The 23,138-nt window shown below is 35.5% G+C and overlaps 1 protein-coding gene across 2 annotated transcripts; it reads right to left on the reverse strand.

Moving 5' to 3' along the window:
- Window positions 1-703: 703 nt before the first annotated feature.
- LOC149815038 (histone deacetylase 2-like) lies at window positions 704-16,941 on the reverse strand. 2 transcript variants are annotated; one of them, XM_089989438.1, is made up of 13 exons: window positions 16,774-16,941; window positions 16,271-16,326; window positions 10,509-10,626; window positions 9,007-9,069; window positions 7,950-8,018; window positions 7,714-7,880; window positions 5,180-5,244; window positions 5,047-5,093; window positions 4,889-4,933; window positions 4,324-4,374; window positions 2,592-2,678; window positions 1,024-1,111; window positions 704-948 (listed from the first exon to the last, which is right to left on the reverse strand). In XM_089989438.1, the coding sequence occupies exons 1-13, from the start codon at window positions 16,882-16,884 to the stop codon at window positions 857-859; spliced, it is 1,059 nt and encodes a 352-aa protein (XP_089845564.1). In that variant the 5' UTR covers window positions 16,885-16,941; the 3' UTR covers window positions 704-856. The 2 variants fall into 2 exon arrangements, with proteins under 2 accessions (XP_089845564.1, XP_089845565.1); XM_089989439.1 differs by lacking the exon at window positions 4,324-4,374.
- Between the last annotated feature and the right edge of the window lie 6,197 nt (window positions 16,942-23,138).

Consider the following 23,138-nt stretch of genomic DNA (forward strand, 5'->3'; position numbering starts at 1 on the left):
CGAGGTACCAGTTAAGTGCTAACCTAAACACAAATGTTAAATTTGGGGGAACCCAAAGAAGACACTAAACTTCAAAGGGAGCACCTTTCCATGCATTGGACGATTTCATTGGCTTAAGCGTCATAACTTTTAATCTATGGAACAAATGACATGCTAGATTCCTTTTCAGGTTAAAAAAATGACATGATAGTTACACATGCAAGATACATAAAACAAAGCATGCCGCCCACACGGGCTCTGCAGACCTAGCTAGGTGCATGGGTTGGCTTAAGTTGCCTTAAGGCTTTCAAGTTGAAGGAGGTCAAGAGTTCAATACTTCGGGTGGTGCGAGTCCTTTGCTGCATGGTCTAAACCAAATGAAAAACTACTCCTGGTGGGCTGCTGGGGGTGAGTACTTGTGGAATTTGACACTGGAGACATCGACTCTGGTATGTGGTCATTAGTGGCGTAGCTAGGATTCATGTGTGAGGGGGGGGGGGGGGGTAAACAGGGGTGTAGCCAAAAAAAAAATATGTGATAGTCGGGGGTTCGGGGGCAGCGCCCCAGATTTTTTTTTTGAGATAAAATAAAAAATGGCTACAATTATTAATAAAAATCTATTTCATATGGACGAATCAAACTATTTGCTGCAGTCAGGGCTGGGCTAGGACATCGTAACCATCGTGGTGGCTAAATAACAAGGAAAAAGAACAAAGCACCCAAAAAGAGAATCTATTTCATCTAAACATGTATTTGATACATAATATTATTGAAAGCAAAGCACTCTGATGCTTTTCTGAGACCCCTTAAAATTTTCTGGACCTACAGAAAATTTTCCTCTTAATCTTGAAATGGTAAACCATCTCAACACAAAGTTTTAATTTGGCAAGTCCAAGTTAATCAAATTCTTTGCTTTCAGATTTTTTATTGAATCCGCTATAACTCGAGCGCTTGATTTCAGATAACCACCTACAACATAAAAACCAACTTTAGTTTCTATCTTTTCAACAATAACATAAATTTGAGATGGCAAATATAAGTGACCTGAGGTAAGCATGACAAGTGGTATATTTCTTTTTTTTGCAAATCGAAACACCTTTTCGTCCCTGGCAATAACCCCATTAGGAGAGACCTGCACATGGAAATATCCTTAGGAAAAGTCTATCTAACATTGACATGACTCATCAAATATATTCATCAATGATAAAAAGAGAAGAAAGAAGGGTACGCATTCTAAGATTCATCATTGATACCATTTATCATAAGTATCATTCGTCATGTCATATTTGCTAAAATATCTTTATTTGTTAGTAGGAGAGAGCAAATCATTTGAGAATCTGGGGTTTTCAAGGACTTGTTGGGAGTTATTTATGTTGGCATAATTTTCCAGTGGAAAATAAGTCATATTTTGGGTCATAAAATGCTCTCATTGGGTATGTAGTTGAAAAAACTCATCAAAGCTACTTTTGGGAATGTTGAAAGCTTGGTCTCTTTTAGAAACTAATGAGATGGTTGATCGAGGGTGAGAAAGCCCAAGCCCAATATAAGGCTATCCCTTTTAGGGTTTGGTGTGAGAGATTCTATTTTTGGTCTTTTCGTGTGACTTGCCCTCCTATGTCTGAGGGAAAGGGAATTCATCTTGTCAACCTTACCATCCAGAGAGAGTTCTTGAAGAGAGAAAAAAGTGAGAAGAGCATTCTCATTGCTCTTAGGTTAGTTCTTTTGTGCAGGTGAGCATAAGTAAGCCAACTCTTAGGTGAATGTTGGTTCTAAACAGGTTCAATCCTCCCTCTTTGACTTCATGGTTTTGAGGTTTGTTATTTATTGGTGAAACCTATTTTAAGATAACTCATGATTAATTCATCTTTTGGCATTTTGCATGTTTTGACATATAATAAAAGCACTATAGTTTTTTCATTTATATAGCCACATTATATGATGCACCGCAGCACCACGTCAATTTGTTTTCCATTTGTGGTTTGCGATTTTTCATTATTTTGTGTTTCTTGCTGTAATTGATTCAATTACAAAAAGTCCAAACATAACTCATGGTGCATGTATTTAGTCCATGCTTCCCCTAAAGATTGTAAACTATTTAAAGCGTAATCTTATCAGAAGCATGTTATGATGAGATTGCTGGATACAATTACCAAGTGCAAGAAAATTAGATTGCTTACATCTAGCTAATGTGCCTCTGTAGACAGTATTGATATTTCTTATAGAAGTGAAAAACATAATGCAGTGAAAAAGAAGTGTCGAAGCTTAATATCAAGCTATAGCACAAACCATTTGGAAAAGCATTTGATTGAAGATATTTATTTCATTTGAAAATAAAAGTCCCTAGAAGATTATGTTGTGGCAATGTTGCTGCTATTTAGAACAAGTGAATATTGAGAAGACAATACAAATCAATTGCTACTTTATAAGAGAAAATGTTGGCAAACATTATTAAAAATAGACAATTTCCTCTAATCTTGAACTCAATAATAACTCAAAGGCTATCAAGTCCAAGCAAAGGGATTGTTAGCTTCATAACTACCAAATATGCAAAAGAGAAAATGACCAACGTGTTTGAAATTATAGAATATAGTGAAGAACCATGAAGTGGATACCTTCAATCTTCCCAAGGGATCTCCATCTAAGATATCAGTTCCAGCATTGTAGACCACCAGTTCAGGAACAAATGCTCTTTCGGCAACCTGAAAAGACACTTTTAGAAACTCACACACACACACACACACACACACACACACACACATATATATATATATATATATATATATATATATAAACTTGATCTACTAAAGATTCACTGAAAACAACCTTTTGAACATATTTAACGCTTGCATAAAAGCTTAAATTTAATTTAACAAAAACAAAAAAATATTAATATTTATTTAACTTGATGAATTTAATATATCACAAAATCCCAAGCTTATATTCTAGTTATGTTGAATAAAATCAAAACACATATTTTTTTGAAGGAAGAAAACTTTTATTGCCGTAGAATTCATAGTTAAAAATCAAAACAAATATTGTATTAATAAAAATGTCAACTTCAAAGACAATTAAATGATCCCTATGACCAAGGTACTACAAAAAGGAAAATAAATCAATTATTTGTGGTGCTATCATGTTATGCTTTATAATATAACCAATCATCTTGAAAATAAGTAAATGTGTTTAAATGTATGAAACTTCTTTTTTCTAATGATGAGGAACCTTCGTCGAGAACTAGGTGTCTTACATCACTTAGAAAAACAATCTTTCAATTTAGTTGAGTAGGATATATAAAACAAATTATCCTAAAATCTTATCCCATTTTGATGACTATTGTAATAAAGTATCCTATATTTGATATCAACATCATTATAAACTTTTGACATAACAACTTCACCTTATTTAACACATTATTTATCACACATGAATTTTTTAATCATAAAACCCTAACAAATATAGTTTCTCTAAATGAACCTTTCGAGAAAACATAGTTGTGCACACATTTTTGTTTTGGTTTAAACTTCAACAAGAATAAATTATTTCCTTTCAACATGAAAAAAATCTAAAAAATCATGAACAAAATTACTTTTAATTGTGATGAAACCTTCACTATATCAAAATTAATACCAACATGTGTGTTCAAAAGAATGATGTTAAGTCACTTTAATCTATCATCATAGTATTAAAGTATAGAAGATGACTAATATAAAACCTATCATATTATTGTCCCATTACTAATATAATAGTAAGTAGGTGCAATGATGATAAAATTTTCCTTAGAAGTATTAATGAAAAAGTCCTATTCACAATTCATGATCATGTTGCCATTAATAAGTACAATGTGATAATCTTTTTAAATCCTACAAAATGTTACAAATATAGATCACATGATAAAATTTTAGCCTCATTATTGACACGTCTAGAACATTGAATTTTTTTTTGAGCATTGATAGGTAGTAAACCTTGACCAATATAATACCATAATTAAAACTTTTATCTAGTCTTCTTGTAAAACATCATTCTCTATTTTTAATTAATGACAAACATTTTTATTCAACTACCTTTCAAATCTATAACTACTTTTAGTGAAATAACTACTTTATATTACCTTTTATTTTACATCTATACACCAATAGTTTACAACATTGCGATGTTTATCTAGTTTTTGCAAACTTTGTACTTTCTTTACAATAAGAGGTAATGATTTATAATGCAAAATAGAATGTGCAACTCTTGAAATATTCCACATGAAAGCCTCATGACAACACTTATTACAAAACTTTTATATGCATAAATAGAAGAGAATAAATAAGTTCATGAAAAAAAGAAAGAGTATCAGTATACCTGAAGCTCATTCTCTAAACATTCTATATACTTCTCTGTCGACGTCCCACTCTGCATATATTAAATAAAATATTTATTTACACATAATTAAATGCATTAAAATACTTAACAAATTTGATTTTTAAAGCAATAATAAGATATGATTAACAAATGAACACAACACACAAGGACAATATTTTATACTTGATAATAAGACAATAATTAGTTATAACACAAGCATGCCAAAAAAAGTAGCCTGATACAAAATTTGTTATTACAGAGGAACAAATATGATTTGAGTTCAAAATTATCAATTGAATTTTAAAATTATCATAGTTCTCACGTCCAATAAAAAAATTGAATATATATATATATATATACGATAATTTACAAATTTATTTTTTTAGGTTAAAGACAAACTAGAGAGTCAACTTAATTATAAACAAACTTTTGAGAAAAAATATGTGTAATGCCTTAATTTGTATTCCTTTAATTTAAAAGAAGCAAATTTAACTCAAGAGATATGCAAGGATTATAAGTATACGCCCTTGGATTCAAAGCATATTATCAAGAGAAAATAACTTACCTCTAATTCAACTTTTTGATCAATATACTTCCTTGCATCAAAATCCTGAAACAAAAGCACTTTATTCTTATGATGTATAATGTACTAATGGTTAAACTACTAAACTTCTTTAAATAAATAGCAAGAAAAATTCATATTACGTAACACAAGCAACTTACATGTGGATATACATTTTTATTGTACATATCAAGGATATAAACTCTACCTGTAAAGAAGATGAGAATATTTCAAACAAATAATACCAGATATTATTAATATCATTATCAACACATTCAAAGATTAAGAAATTACCATCGTCAGCAAAGTCTCGTGCATGACCATTACCTTGATGAGCATCAAGATCTATAATCATCACCCTTTTTAAGATCAAACAAAATGAAATGTCAACAAATGAAAATTTTTGTAAAGGCAATAATTTTATTGGTTATCTTTTTTAGATAAGCTTTATTTACAAATAAAATTTGTGAAGCATCTTTCTGATACCACAATTTTGACCCATTAGATCTTGGATAAATTGGATCTCAAATCAGATTTCTTAACCAAGGTGTTCAGGTATAAGGTAGGGTAGATTTAACTCTTGATATAATTTTGATTCTCCAAACATTATTTTAAAAACTTTTTATCTAAAAGTTTCACACAAGTGTTGTCTTGTGATGCAAATAATTAATAGCTAATAGGGAATGAGGAGATGCATATTTACTAAGATCCTTTTTCTAATCACCAACAAAAAAATAATAACAACAAGGTAAATGAGAAGGTCTAGGATGGGAGAACGAAAACTTTTTCCATCCAACAAAAGTGAAACCTGGGGTGCTTGTCATACCACTTGTGCAAGTGGATCTTAAAGACTAGTAAAAGGTATCCAATGCTTTATTTTGGACCAAGATCCATGACATTCAAGTTGATTCATGCTCAGAAACCAATTAGCAGGTCCAATATCTATTTTGATAAAAAAAACTAAAAGTGGTAGCAACACACCTCCTTAATGCATCGACAAAACTCCAAGAACTATCAAATCGAGAGTAATCATTGCAATCTCTCTTCGGTTCAATTGTGCCCATTTCCAAAAGGTTGATCATGTCATGTGACTATAATGTATTTACTCAACCAAAGAACTTATGTAAAGGAATCACTAGACCACCTCGCATTCAACTTTCTCCAAAAACTAGAATATTAGAAGCCTCAACTAGAAAATAGCTCAAAGAGAACAATAAAGGCTCCTATGACATCAAGACTCATCTTTCCAAATTTATGAAAAATATCTATATTTTGGAGTTGATTAAGGTTTCTCCTGAGTACCAACAAACAATGGAATAAATTTAAAGTAGTTAGGGTTCTACCCTCTATAAAACCTTAAAGTCTAGAAGCCTTAGTATCACAAAATATTATACAAATGCATGTTACATTCTCAGAAATGGATGCTCTTAAACTCCTTTTTCCTTACAAATAAGTATTTTATATCATAATCTAAATCAATATATGTTTCTTTGTGTCCAATTGCCTCATTGATGGTGGAGGCAAAACATATGCCCAATCATTACCACTAAAATACTAAATGTTTGTAAGTCTGAAATTGGAAATCACATAATCTAGATCAATGGGTAGAATGGTCAGTTCACCACCACCAAATAAATCATCATTCTAAATGTGGGAGTTGGACCTCTAGTCCATGAAACCATATTCAATGTAGTTGATATATCAAGCTCCTATAATCTTTTTATAAGTTTACCATGGATTCATGATTTGAAAGCGATTCCATTTATCGGCCATTCATTTTTAAAGATTTCATAAAAGAACAAAAATGTGACAATATTTGCAAACGATCCAACCATAAGAGCAACATAGCTTATGCCTTAGGACATACACGGATATGCCCACTATTTTAGTCAAAGCTAAAAACTCTTTTTAGCATAAATCCCAACTTCAATGGATCCAATTAAAGTGGTCATAGTTGATTGCTTAAGACAATACCAATTCTTCAAGTATTCTAAATGGATTGCTAATTCTATAGTAAGGAAATGTCAAGGGTTTACCCAATGATACTCAGGGTGGGATATATATATATATATATATATATATAAATCATTTAAAGGATGGAGAAAATATCATCAGGGCAAGGGCAAGCAGTTAGTGTACATCACCTTTTGTTGGGACATTGCAACTTCAAAACCCAATGGTACAATTGTATAACTGATGGGGGTTTGCTTAATCCCATCTTGACTATAAAAAAGAAGAAGTATGTGTTGACCTTTTGAGAATTAAACTTAACCTAGACACTCTTATTCTATTGAACCCATGTCTCATGTAAGCATAGATCTGAACTTAGCCTAGGTCTACCTTACTCGCCTTAGCCTATTGTAGAGCCTCAGCCTAGACGAAGCTCTATTGGAGTTCTGCTGCACTTGTTGCCTAACTTAGGAGTGCTACTTGAGCTTTCACTTTATTTATTTATTTATTTATTGTATTTTATTTTGCATTAAATCTTAGTTTATCTGAGGTATTTCATATTCATGTATTTTTCTCATGTTTTGTGACCCTTGATAGTGTTTTGTACCATCAAACACTCTTTTAAGTCATTGGAGCACAAAGATAGGTATATGACAATGCAAATATGCAAAGAAAACTTATTAAAAGAGTTGGAAGTCTTATTAGAGTTGATCCCTTGCCGATTTGAGAGAAAAGTTGTTCAACTTGTAAGCTAGTGACCCACTCTTTCATAAACCTATTTTTAAAACTTTATTTAACTTTTTAAAACCATTTGAGCCCAAATTCTTATTTGCACATCTTTTAAGAAAATATACAATTGCAAAATTAAAGTTATTTACCTTGTAATGTTCAAACAATCAAATGCATAACGAATGCAAAGTGAAATATCTGCATATGCACAAAATCCACCACCTTTTTCTGATGAGCCATGGTGAAAACCTCCACCAACATTAATGGCCCATCCCCATTCTTTTGCAAGCTTTCCTGCCAATACAGTACCTCCTACCTATAATATGACAATTTCAGTACTTACACATAATTATGTCAAAAAGATATAGTCTTTAAGACATCTTACCTGCTTGCGTAGTGGGAATAAAATTTTCCATTGAACAAGAAAGTTTGGAAGGAGAGCAGCAGCCGAAACCTAATATATTCAACATAATTATAAGCAAGATTTTTTTTAATAACAAGATGCTGGGGGAGTATGCCCCCCACCATTAATAATATTTTGCTTACAAATAAAATACTAAAAATAATGAAGCACTTTCATAGTTTTGTTAAGTTAATTGGACATTTAACTTAGTTAACATTGCAATAGTTTATATTCTATAATAGAAGTTGAGAATCAAATTAATTTAACATGCTATTGAGAATGATTTGATTTCTTAAAAAGTAAATACCTATATCTATGGATTCCATATATGAAAGACATAAACCAAAATTATACAAACATATAGAAAAATTACATGTGAAAAAACACAAAAAAAATCCACACCAATAAGGTTATGCATATTTCAATTTAAATGTAACATTTGTAAATATTTAAAGATGAGAATCTCGATGAAAATTAGGAATACAAGTTATGTGCTAAAATCGAGTTGAGATGATATGTTTTCCACTTTCTTAAATGAATTGTCTATGGAGATTCTGTAACATTAATGACATTTAAGACGTAGAAAGTTAAATGAACTTATCTATTCATAAATATAACGTGTGAAAAATACCATATCAATAAACAATGAAAAAATAAAACACAAAAACATAAATATATTAATCAAATAAAAAGGACGACATAGCTAATGTGTGATATTAACAACATAAATGATTGAAAACCAACTTATATTAAAGACCATTACATGTGTAGATTACATTAAAGATATTTTAGTATAATATGACCACCAGATCTTGAGTTTTGCAAAAGTAGGCGATATAAAAACTTAAAATTATTGCAAAAAATGGGACTGATGAATTATTATACAAGGTATTGCAGTGTACTTAATTAGTACTAACATGTGCCATCATAAAATGTTTCATAATTTCTTTAAATAATAACTGGCACACAAGGTAAAGTAAATGATACATTAAAATATTTGCATAACATATGAAGTAGAGCAATGACACATGAAGATTACCTTAATTATACGGGACACATTTGAACTTTTTTTTAAACTTCTAAGGTATTTGCCTGTGTGCACCTGATCAAGATAACAAAGATCATAATGTACCAAACCAATAAGAAAAATGAAATAATCATTCCATCTTGAACATCTAACTGAAAGTCATATTGTTCATAATATGGTGAGCACAAGTTTCATATTTGACAAGGCTTAACAGGAATTATATAGAAAATTCAAAAGAAAAAAATGAGCATAAAAGATGATAGTGATTTAGGAGCTAAGCAAGAAAAACTTTCATGTCTTCAAATGAAATATAACAAATGTGAGGTGGGGAATGTAATTTGGTTCATGAAGCTCAGTCATTGTCCAATCATTTAATCCACTAGGCAATGTAATATGGTCAGATCAAGTGAAAACCCAAGCTAAATCTGATGCAATACATTTCATTAAAATTTTCTGAAATTTTAATTCTTTTAAACTAAGGCCATATATTGAGCTAAAACCATATTTAATAATCATCAAACAAGTTTTAGCTACAGTTCTCACCAAATCCTAGCCCACGAAAAGCCCAAACTAGTTCTAAAAGATCCATTGGACTAGTCATTGGGTCCACTAGAATGCAAATTGAGAACATTGTTTGTGCATGTTAGCAATTGGATTCAAGATTGAAACATGTTACAAGTGACAAAAAGCGCCTAACCAATGAATCTACTCATTGTGAAAAGTTGGTCAACTTTCTTGTTTTTTATTGCATTTGTACACTATGAACATCTGATTGATCCCCAAACTCTTTTTTTTTTTGGATAAAGGTAGGATATGGTAACCGAATAAACGAACAGGATTTAAACTTAGCATGACCCATCAATGACCTGACCCGAACAGGTATCCATGTCCATATCTAGTTTGGGTTTGGATTGCTCATGCATGGCCCAACTTGACAACCTTATGTATATAGGAATATAAACGGGTTAGATTCAGTTTGGACGCAGGCATTATTTAATCTAACTTAATCAGATCATTAGATCCAGATTTGGCTGAAAATACACCTAATACTTTATTCAGATCTGGCTAACTTAAATAGCTAATCAGATATATCTTTTACATGAATTCACATTCAGATATCCATTGGATTCAGTTCTGTTTTTTTTTTTATTTGGATTTGGACTAGCAGTATTCCAAATATGAATCTGAGAATATTTGTTGTTATATTCTATCTGAATAGAGGATTTGAATCAGATGGGGATTTGGATTTAATCGGATATTAATTGACCCGAATCTGAATCTTAGACATACTACATTCAGTCACTTGTATATAGAGTTTGTTCTTCATGCCAAAAAATGAGCTTGCAAGTTAGACTAGCAGCATTCATGCAGGTTGCTAGACATGGACTAGTGAGCTTGAGACTTAGGCCCAATTGTGCATTCCATGAGTCAATGATCAAAGATCTAATGTAGAGAACCAGGCATCCATGAGACAAAGATAGTGAGGAAGCAAGGAGCATCAAAATAAAACTTACCACAAGAAGATCATCCTTGGAAGCCTCTACTGGCTCTACTATTTGATTTTTACTCAATACTCCTTCTGTCACAAGATATCGGCATATACGGCCATACTTGGAACAATCAAATAGGTGCCTTGATCAAATGAAAGAGGAACAAAATCAAACTATGGAAAATAAATAAAATCTTAAAAAAGCAAACCTCAATCCTATGGCTAACATGAAAACCAAAAATCCTTCTAAAAACTCAAACAATGCAATTAGTAAAGGTGGTCTTTGAATGACAAAACAATGAAAATTGTACAGCACTAGCGCAAATTAACATTAAATAGTGAAATACCTAGCTTTAGAGTTTCTATAGTTTTTACCAAAATTGCAATTCTGAATGGAGCACATTAGCTATTAGAAGTAATGTGTAATATAACTACTTTTACACTATAATTCAAGTACTATTCCTAATCCCTAGTAGTTCATTTCGGTTTAACTATCTTAACTAATATTGAATATTCAACCCTAGATCTGCATTGGTATTTATAATCTCCCCCTCTTCAATCTACTTTGTATCCGAGTTTTTCTGAGGTTTAATTCACTTTTATTCTTTTTCTTTCCCTTCTTAACTAAAGTAAAGGGAGGAGGAGGGGATGTTGATTAATAAACAAATAATTTATTGCTATTGTTAACCAACATCTTCATCATTCATTACCATATTGAATATTTGCAAAACTGACAAAAAAAGAACCCCATCATCAATTGAACATTGCATTTAAATGATGATCTTGTGAGTATGAAGTATTAATGTGGTCCCAACAAGAAGCTGTATTCAAGGCCCAAAGGAAATGCACTCAAAATTCACTGTCCTCGCTAGTTAAGAGCATGTCCAGGTAATTGTGTTCTTGGGGCACTCAGCAATTCCTCTCGCCCCCATGACATCCACCAAAGTGAACATAAGATCCAATTACTGATCTTAAAAGGTAAAAGTAAGATGCGTCATTTGAGCAGCTTCTTAAATAGGTACGTGTTTATCTCAAATATTTGAAAACTGTTGCAGATAAACATAATTTCACAGAACGTTAGGTGCCCTCAATGTTATTAAATTACCCATAAAAAAGAACTTGGTTCTCGTTTTTTGTTTTATATTTTTATGATCGCCAAAGTAGGTAATCTCCAGATGGGCCGGGCACGACACCCAAGCTCTCCAGTGAAAGGCACCTGCAGACCCGGAGGGAGTAGAACCTGGGTTCATTTTTCCCTGCCAAAGGCGGTTCTTGTGGTTTACTTATTGTTTTGAGGCACCGATGACAACCACCATCTTAATTTGGATCACAAGCCTATGCTAGTTGTTCCCTACTTATTGTGAGGGAGGAGGTAGTTCTGTTCTGTCCCCTTCCACAAAAAATTAAAAGATAAATGTGGGGAAATAAATTTATAGAAAGAAACCCATTACTAGGAAAGTCGATGCTTCGGATTTGGGTCAGATATCCAACGGATTCTAAATGCATTTAAATGATTCGTTAGTGTAACTTGCATCTGACTAATAATAGGACACAGTTTTACATCCGAATCTGAATCCAAATGCACCGACTCATCCTATATGCTGTTTGATTCTGGAAGAAAAAAATACAAATAATTGATGGGGGCGCTAAATGTCTCGTGGGTGATGACCTCGATCAAAACATTTCACCTATCAATCTCTACAAGGACGTATTGATTCAAATTAACCAGCACAGCTATATCCATCATGGATCCGGATTTGATATTAGCCTTTTCATTCAAATTTGGATCTGATTATGTAATGTCCAATTAGCTTAGTTTTAATAATGATTACATTAGAACCGAGTCCGACCTGTTTACATCTCTACAGCCATTACTTGATCAATCCATCCCTCTGCTGTCACTTTAAATAAAATTAATCATGGTGGAAACTAACCAAGATCATTATGGAACTCAACTTTTCTTTTGTTATTTCTTTTTATTTAATAGTAAAATTGGAGAAATAACCACTATGGGATTCGAGCTCAAGACCCTTTAGTTATCATAGTGTGACCTAACCATCCAGCCAACCCAGTTCCACTCATCCCCTATGGTCATAACCCTTCTGGGATCTCATTTACGTAAACTTTTTTAATGAAATCTAACCCAATGGATGGATTCAGCATGGTTTATTTAATAGGAATTGACCCTTGGTCATACTTTTTCAACTAAAAAACATGATTAATCACAAAGTTTTTGTATTGTTGGCTGCTGATATTTTAATTGCTAAAATATCTTGCACACAAGTCAGATTTTCTCGATTTAAATGCCAATAATCTTAACTAAAATGTAGATCGCATCTACGTTGTCCAATTTGATGTCAAGTAGGGAGGGGTATGGCAATAAAGATGACGTTGGAGATGACTGAAACTAAATTGACATCCAGCCTTCTATGCATTTCCCCTCACCCACCTCTCACACACTCTCAAAATAATAATAATAATAATAATAATCAATGAATAAATAAATAAATAAGGCAGTTATATAACTCAATGGATTGGATCGCTAAATTAAAGACCAACAAAAAAGAATCATACTTGAAAAAAAAAAAGAATAAATAATCCTGTCCCCCTCCTGTTAGTAATTGTGTTCGTTGCAACCATGTGATTCATACTAAATGGCTCTTGGCTGATCGATGGACACCATTGTGGTTGGTTGGTTGAAAAAGAAGGTATTTAATATTATATCAGTCTAGATGGAGACTGGTGTTCACGGCCCAGATCCATATAAGTTTACTGCGGTCTAATCGTTGTACTACTAGCAGATCGGGAGGAAACGTGACGAACCATATCTGGATTCGAAATCATGTTATTACATGGAGAATGGCAAAATTAAGCTGCATGGGAGTACTGGATTCGCATAAAAAAGTTTAACCAACCAACCCAACATCTGATTGTGACTCTAATGCACCCATGCTCCCTATTAAGCTGGTACCCAGGAGTTCCAAGTAGGGGCGACAGCAAGGACCCAAGTGGGGATGGTCAATGTGAACTCAAAGTAATTTTGCAGAAGTTTTGTATTTTTCTCCTATTAGCTTTACGCCAAGGGGATTAGACCAATGTCTTAGTACATGCATTCACTTGGTTGCTACTCACAAGGGCTGGGCTCATCTGGTAAGGGGGACTTGTGAATGTAACAAAGTTGATGGGATGTCACAAGCTTGAAACCCATGGTTGCATGCATCTCTTGCCGCAAGATCGAAGCTGGGTGTACTCTCCAGTGGGCAGGGGGTAACTCAAGGGTTTTACCAACAAGAGGCCAGCCAGTGTGGTTGGTGGTGGAGGGGTATTTTCCTTGGACTACCCAAAAAGAAATCCACTACAGGCTTTTCTTTTAATAAAGTTTTCTTTCCTTAAAAAAAAATGTTGAGAGAGTGCACGGCTTGGACTGATATTTTAAGGAACTGCCTTTTAGATGTATAGTTGAATCATCTCGGATATTTTTTTGAAAGAAAAATATCCCTCCGAGATGATTGTCGATCGTGATGATTAACAGAATGTTAGAAGGTAGAGGTAGGCTTTTGTTGATGACTTCATCTTTTGCAGAATTGGCATTTAAATTTTGTAGATGAGGGTGTTGCGTGTTCTCCCGGAACATGCACTGTTCCGAGGTCCAGACTGACTGCCGCGTGGTGCTCAGTCGGACCGTACACCCGCCTGCAGGATGTGTGGCATTGAGCGCCATGCGGTGCTCAGTCGGAAGCCCGGAACACGCACTGTAGCTACAGTGCGTGTTGGGGGGGAGGCGGGGAGGGGGGGGGGGGGTATAACCTGCCCTCACTGCTCGAGGTCTAGCTTTGATGGGGACAATAGATTAGGATGCAGGTAGGGGTCTGAACAACCCCCAGATGGGTTCCATTCATCCACTATGTCATCCCCAACTTTCATACTCCTGTTAAATATTATGATGTAAGTTATTTTGATCAAATCTGACGCAGATGGACTCAACATGGTTATTTAATAAGAATCAACCATTGGATCGCATTTTTTCAACAAAAAATATTACTTTTTAAATCACAAATCTTGTGTTTTGTCAACACTTGATATTTGATGGCCAAAAAATCCATAAGTGGCATCCTTGCAAATGAATGATGTAGATCACATCTATAGAGTCCAATTTGATCAAAATAACTTTGCATCAATGAAATCTCAACGAGAGGTTATGAAGATAGGGATGACTTTGGGGATGAGTGAAACTAATTTGGCTTAAACCCTGCTTGCTAATCTATTAAAAAAAAAAGTAAACAAGAAGTAAGCATTTGGCAACAATCTGGCACTTAGTTCTAGAAGAGAACAGATCTCATCACCTAACATATGATGGGATTAATCCTATACTCAATCCTCAGCCCTCTAACCAACGGTTAGGATTGGTCTACATTCTCTCTCTTTTTTTTTCTGAGAGGACAGGTCTACATTCTCACTTGCATGTTTGTGGACTAATCCTAGCTATGGAGATGCATCCGTTGGACGTCCAGCAGGACCAAAATGGATCCTCTGACATATGGCATCCTTTTCTGTCCAAGAAAGATGTGCAATAACCCTTTTCCAGTGGGACATATTTGTTTCGTGTATCATGAGAAAAAATTTCATTTTCCATGGGAAAATGTTGTTCAACCATGAAACAAATGGGGCCCAACGAAAATCCGAGCGCCATTCTCATGTTTGACTGCCTCATAAACCCAAAATAGTCCAACTCACCACAGAAGTCGTGAAAATAGGTTAGACTAATTTTTGGATTTGGTAAATTTTCACCCCTTTTGCGCCTTTCAAAAAAATTTCACCCATTTTCTGGTGGCAATATGACTGCGATAATCATGAAATAAAATCACTAGCCTTGCAAAAAGAATTCTTGCAATAATGCGACCAATGTGGGTTTTAGATGTAATAACTAATTATTGATTACACACCTGCCCATGTCGCCCAAATGTGGGTTTTAGGTGCCCATCCCTTTGCCCCAGGTTTGACTGTTGGGTGCCTTTTGTTGGTGCGCTTTGAAAGGGCATGGGTGTCGTGACCCCACCTGGTGATTAACCATATATATATATATATATCAGAGATTATCCTGCTCCTTTTTTCATTAAGTCACCATTAAGACCTTCCAAAAATTATAGTTTTAGGTATTTTATATTAGATCTGAGCCGTTGGATATGTTTATCATTGTTTATTTATTAGAAAAAAACATGTTTTTTAGTAAGCATCTTTATGCTCATATGTGTATTTTAAAAAGACTAAAAAATCAATAATTAATATTATACTAAAATTTGATAATAAAATATTCACATTTTTACATCAAATAGGTTTGAAACAAAACTTATTTCTTGAAAATTAAGCAATAATAAACACATCTAATGGTTAATATATATATATATATATATATATTACTACATTTCTCACCATAGCCATTGCATGATTACCTTCTGTCAGATTTTTCGATTATGATAATGCAACCTAACCATCCAGCTCTAATTTAACCATGGTTCATGAAAATATGTCATGCATTAAAAATGCCAAAGCATTTAAAATACTAGCGTGCCCCACATCTTCAGGCAGCCAATGATTTGCTACATTTCCTGTGATATTGGAAAAAGGAAATTGGCAAATGAAGTAGCAAATTAGATGAGCAAAGTGGAACTATACCAACTTATATTCCACTATGGTAATGGCCAAAAATGCTGAAGAAACATAGATTAGTAAATTCAAGAAGCAAACATAGAAAATGTATGTAGCAAATACTAACAGCAGCGAGCTTACATTTTTTCGAAGCCTAAGAATGATGCACTATAGGATTTGGAATAGATAATAGGAACCTGCACTCAAATCATGCATCAAGATTAATGATCACCCACATAATCAAATAAACTCACCAAGAAAAGGGAGGAAAATTAGAACAATAACAGAAAAAATACAAAGACGAATTATATTTTTCAACAGAAAAGATATATTGCACGTTAAAAAATGAAGCAAATATATACTGAAATTGAAAAGAAAGCTTATGAACAGAGTTATAAAACTGATTCTCATTATGTATCTTGTTCACAAATCTTCTTTAACAAGTCTTCTAAAAACTTCGTGAACTCGAGCAGAGTCCACATAGATAATTACTTTGTATTAGATGATGCGATCGAGCCACAAATTAGAGAAGACCAATGTAAGAGTTACATTAGTTTTAGATATATAAAAGACATCCCAAGTTAGGCTTCTTTGACGAGGGAACAATGAAGAAAGAGTTCTTGAGCTTCCATGCACATATATACCTTGGTGGGTGGGACATCAAAGTAGAGTTTTGATGATTTGATGCGTTTCCGGCGAAGGATTTCGGAGCCTGTGGGAGCGCAAGAGGTGGAAGAGGAAGAATTGTTAGCCATTGTCGTGGAGAGGAAGAAAAGATGAAGATCGCTAGGGATAGAAAGAACAAGGATGTATTGCAGTTGCAGGGAGGTGGTGACTGCTATTTGTGTGCATTTAAAGATATGGAGCTACAATTGCTAATAATGATGCTGAGGTACGAATGATAGAGGTGGGACGGTGCAACTTTTCTTTCCAATGACTGGTTATCAATGGCACATATGCAGTGAATCAGGTAGAAAGTGAAAGCCTCAAAAAAGTAGTAGAATGCTCTCCAAACCAATTCACTTGAGTGAGACAGAAAAAAGTTGAATTTCGTGTATAGGGGTGAAATCTTGAGATCTACAAAGAAGGCAGCTCTCTGGGTCCCTATCGACCCTAGTCTGTAAAAACATTCTTTCATTTAAAAAAAAAAATTGTTCAAGGTCATCGCCTGAAATCTGATCACGCGCTTTTCCATGAAGCTGCAGTGGTCATTTTTCTAGAGTAAAAGCGGAAACTACCTGTTAATCCCATCACAGAGTTGAACAGTTTTTCATTCGTTTTGATAATAAGATGGTTTACATTAGGACTACTATGTTACTAAAAGATACCCTCTCCAAGTTAAGTGCATGAACTTAGCATAAGGTCTATGTTGTTCTTTTATATAAGCTGATAATAAGGGTCATAAACGAACCAAGTTACTCATGTCTGGGCTTGGTAAAACTCGCTTAAAGCTCAATGGGACTCCTCGTTGAGCTCGGCCAGCAAAGTTACAAGCAGCTCATGTAGTGTAAGCGAGCTGAGGACGAATCGCGTCTGGGAGGGTGGTGTATGTTCTCCCCCGATGATTCACTGAGGTCTGAATGAGCACCACGTATACAAGCACATGGGGCTCGTATTCCCATGTATGTTGACATCACTTAGCATTGGAGTCTGGTGTGGTTTCAAAGACTTAAGTACCCTTTCTTGCTATTCTTTTCATAAAGCGATGGTTTGAGAAAATGACAAAAATGCCCTTCATTCAAAAAAGAAAAAACAAACAATTCAAAAAAAGGACAAACATGTCCTTCATCCAGAAAGTCGAGGATGATGTTGACTCTTCAAAGTCTACACAGCGAAACGAACCTTAATCGTTTCACCGATGATGATCCGGCGAAATGATGGTGAGCCGACGATTCGATGGTCATCCGACGAAATAAACCTGAGCCATCAAAAATGTCCGTTTGAACTTTTCATCGTCATCTTCTTCTTCTTCCTTCTCTGTAAAACATTGTAAAACTCTCTCTCTCTCTAGAAAAGAAATCAAGGGAGGCAAAGAGTTCCCCTTGGAGAAGGCCATGAACATCAACCCTCTCACTCTCTCTCCCTTCTCTCTCTACTTTTGTGCACATCCAACAGACGATCCTATATTGCTTCATCAAACACCGATTGACCTGCACACTGACTGTAGCATCGTTCAACTTAATGAGTTGTGGAGCCTGATTCATAGTTTTTGCCCTTACAGGAGGGGGTTTGGGGGCTCCTCCCAGCGTGGGTAACATCATTCAACTTGATGAGTTGTGGAGCCTGATTTAGAATTTTTGCCCTTACAAGAGGGGGGTCTGGGGGCTCCCCCCTGGCACGGTCAGCGGGCGGGAGTCCAGGGGGGCCGCCCCTGGCGGGGGGCTTTGGGGGCAGCACCCTCCGGACCAAATTTTTTTGGGGCCTTCCAACAGCTATTTGTTGTATTATCGGGCTTTTCTACAATGATTTGTAGTATTTTCGGGTCTTCAATGAGCCCCACAACGATTTATAGTGTTATCCGGCTTTTCAACAACGATTTGTAGTGTCTTCCGCAAATCACTATATCAATTTATAGTGTTTTTAGGTCTCCAACGAGCCCAACAGCGATTTATAGTGTTGTTGGATCTCACTATAACGATTTGTAGTGTCTTATGCAAATCACTATAGCGATTTGTAGTGTTATTCAGTAAGCAAATCGCTGTAAATTACTACCCAAATTAGGACCAACTTGTCAGGGTCATATCTCCCTAACCCGAGGTCGTATTCCAAATTCGTAAAAAGTGGTGTCTTTGTTATTGAGTCTAGTTTATTCCTGTAAATTTTCAGCAATTTTTATTGTCATTTCATTCCCTATTTTAACTAAAAACCAGACTCCTATTATTTTGTGTTATTTGAGTTGCACAACACCATTCTCGCTTGACATCCACATCTTGATTTTGGCATGCTCCTTGTTGAATTTTCTATTGATTTCTTCCAACCTTGCTTGGAACAAACATATGTCTTTCTCACCACGACACCCTGTGCATTTTTTGACCATGACACCCGGGACCCGTGCCGGGGGGGAGCCCCCAAACCCCCCTCCTGTAAGGGCAAAAACTTTGAATCAGGCTCCACAACTAATCAAGTTGAAAGATGCTATCCACGCTAAGAGGAGTCCCCAAACCCTCCTCCTATAAGGGCAAAAACTCTAAATCAAGCTCCACAACTCATCAAGTTGAATGATGCTGCTCATGCTGGGAGGAGCCCTCAGACCCCCCTTTTGTAAGGGTAAAAACTCTGAATCAGACTCCACAACTCTTCAAGTTGAATGATGCTACTCACGCTGGGAGGAGCCTCCAGACCCTTCTCCTGTAAGGGTAAAAACTCTGAATCAGAATCTACAACTCATTTAGTTGAATGATGCTACCCACACTGGAAGAAGCCCCCAAACCCTCCTCCTGTAAGGGTAAAAACTCTGAATCAGGCTCCACAACAGTCAATGTGCAGGTCAGTCGGTGCTTGATAGAGCAATGTAGGATCTTCTGCTGGATGTGCACAGAAGCAGAAAGAGAAGGGAGAGAGAGAGTGAGAGGGTTGATGTTCATGGCCTCCTCTAGAAGAGATTTCTTTCTCGGATAATCCTGCAGTGCAGAGACTAGGTCTTAAATAATCATCTTCGGGGCACTTAAGTCTTTACAACCACTCATTTTCTAGAATCATCATTTTTTTTTGCACCAATGGAGGAGAGGGTACTTAAGTCTTTGCAATCGCATCAAACTCCAACGTTAATTAATGCTGACAAACATAAGGACACGAGACACACATGCTTACATACGTGGTGCTCTTTGGGACCCCCCGAACATGAGATGTAGCTAACTGCCCTGTTCAAAGGGGGGGGGGGGGGACATATAACCTGCTTCGCGTCTCATCTCATGTAGGTTTGTTTATATGAGTTTATATATTGTTTATGTACATCACCATAACATAGAATTGTGTAATGAAAAAAAGATTAAAAAAAAGAAAGAAATAGGTATAACAGCAGGCAGATCCAGATTTGTACATCTGATCCAGTCCATGATCAAGACTAGGAAACTCATCAAGATAAGGATCTCTTAGAAGATGGAAAGTTCTCAAAGTTCCAAGCCTATGGCAGTTCATTGTGAAGGAAACCCATGTTGATAAGTTTATTGGGTTTCCTTCCCAATCAAGGAGTCCAAATATGGAAGGAGGGTGTGGCGCCAACCTTAGATACCCAATGGGTCTCACTCAATGTTAAGTTCTGATTTGTGGTGGCCTTCATGTTTATGAAGTAACTTTGTTGATGCAAACTTCTTAAACATGACTTTGTTTGTAAACAATTATAAATAGTGGAAGGCTCCACCCAATGATCCAGTGGAGTTCTCCTTCTTGGACGTAGGTGACAATTACATCGAACCATGTTAAACTTGTTTGTATCATATGACTTAGATGTGAGATAGATTCACAATCGTTCGTAGCTTCCTTATCCAGCGAGAGCGCTGTCAAATTTCCCTACCTATTTAACTTAAGCAAATTTTGTCATGCTCAAGTTAAACCACTCAAATTTTCTTCTATAAAGACTCAACTTCTTGGCTTAATTGAGAGCCAAGACATGACTGGTCTGATCAATGGAAAAATTCCTTTTGCAGCACCCACAAGTCCTGAGTTTGTGGCATGGTGAAAATCAGGTAGTCTGCTGTGAGATTGGATCACCGACACCCTATCTGAAGAGGTGCTTGGACTGGTCGTTGGCCTTCAGATGCCCATGGAAGTCTGGAACACCTTGGTGAAGGCATTTGCTAAGATATCTAAAGAACATGAGTTCATTCTAACTCAAAAACTCCAATCGTATAGAAAACGGAATCAATCTGTAGCTGAGTATGTTCATGGCTTTAAGAAGATCTGTGATGAGCATGCTGCCATAGGTAGACTAGTTGAGGATCAGATCATGGTGTTCTGGTTGTTTAATGGACTAGGCAGTGAGTATCATGCCTTTGTTACTATGATGCTCAAACGGCTGACACCCTCATACAATGAGGTTGTGGGCCTCCTGCAAGGGCAAGAGACCATGCGGTCCATTCATGATGAGGATGGTGTCAATCAAAATGTTGCTTTCATTGGTCAAAAGATGAACAATCAATGGTAAAAACCTAACAATGGGAGTTAACCCTTCAACTCCAAGGGGCGTAGCAGAAAGTTTGTCAAATCAGAATTAAGACAGGACAAAACCTAAGAACCAAGGTACCAATCAAACTAGGAAAAACACAGGGCAAGGCAAAAAAAAAAAGGAGTCCAGTGTCAAATCTACAACATGCTCAATCACCACGCTCTTAACTGCAGGCACAAGTTAAATCATACTTATCAAGAAGAGGACATGCCACAGGCCCTAACGGCTATGAAGCTTGCAGATAGCCAAGATCGAACATCCTTTCCTAACACAGGAGCCACATAGCATATAACGGCCGATTCAAGTAATGTCGATTCATATTCTAAATACCATGGTTCAGAAAAATCATGGTACATAATGGTGCCAAACTTGATATCAAGCATGTTGGTTAAGCTAAGCTTGGGAAAGGTAATAAGTCTCTATGCATAAATAACATCTTGGTTGTCCCTTAGATTAACAAAAATCTTGTCTCAGTGAGTCAGTTAACTTCTGACATGCCATGTATTTTTGAGTTCTCATTGGATGGTTTTGTTATCAAGGACAAGAGGACGAACAAAGTGATGGCAATCGATCATAGGGTAAACGATCTCTATGGCTTTAAGCAGTCATTGAATAAAGGAGTGGATGTCAATAAGGTGCTCTTTTTTATGAGAATCAGATATACTAGTTGGGATATCTGGCACCAACGTCTTAGTCACACCCATGCTCAAATAGTTAATTTTCTTGCTAAAAATAATTCTATTTCAATAAATTTGAAGCCTATTAGAAACTCTATTTGTTCTAGTTATCAAATGGGCAAGATATGTCACCTTTCATTTTTATGTGCTGAAGAACATTGTAAAGATGTTTTTTTACAAAATTCATTGGGATGTGTGGGGACCTGCTCCTATTGTCTCTCACCAAATATTTAGATTTTATGTAATATACTTGGGTGTTTCCTCTAAGACAAAAATCTGATTGATTTTCAAAATTTATGAAACTTCATAAGCTTGTCCGCACTTAATTTGGAAAAGAGATAAAGATTTTTCCAATCGATGTGGGTGGTGAATTCAGTAGTAATAAACTAAAAGATTACATAAAGATAATTGTATTTTTAGTATAAAAGTTCTCCCAAAATGCCTTAACAGAACGGTATGGCTGAAAGGTGCCATCAATCCATCTCTAAGTTAGGTCTTACACCGATCGCTCAATGGAAATAGTATCCAAAAGAGGTGATAGACAGATTGTGGTCCTCATCCACGGTATACAGTTATTTGTCATAGTTAATATGTTTCATATTTAATTATTTGTTATAGTCATGTCTACTAACTTTCTAAAAATATTTATAGGCTTCAAATCTCTTCGTGACTACGATGGAGGAACATGATGCAAGGAAGGTGTGACAGAAGGTGACTGTCAATCGATTTGCAGACATGCTGCACAATATAAAGACTGCAGCAAGAAAAACATCTGGCGGGATAGATGATCCACTACAGTGGAAGGCCATAAACCTCCTACTATCAGGTCAGATGTTTGGGATGTAATGTGTGACAAGTGGGCTGGAGATGCATTTCGAAACCGCTCAGCGAAGGCCGCACAAAATCGAGTGAAAATGCCCGAAGCCCATCTACACACAGGCGAATCTATGACTTTTGGGTGCCACCTGAAGAAAATGGTAACTCATCAATATATAAACAAATTAATTTTATAAGTATTGTTGCAAACTTGTTAACTAAATCTTTTATCATTTCACTTCGCAGGAAGTAGAAAAAGGAGGCATTGTGTCATACAAGGATGTGTTTGTTCAAACACATAAACGTAAGACCACAGCAAAGTTTGTATCGAAGAAGGCGAGAACGACAATGG

Source organism: Nuphar pumila, chromosome 15, assembly GCF_984573655.1.
Source record: "Nuphar pumila chromosome 15, dmNupPumi1.hap1.1, whole genome shotgun sequence".
Lineage (NCBI taxonomy): Eukaryota > Viridiplantae > Streptophyta > Magnoliopsida > Nymphaeales > Nymphaeaceae > Nuphar > Nuphar pumila.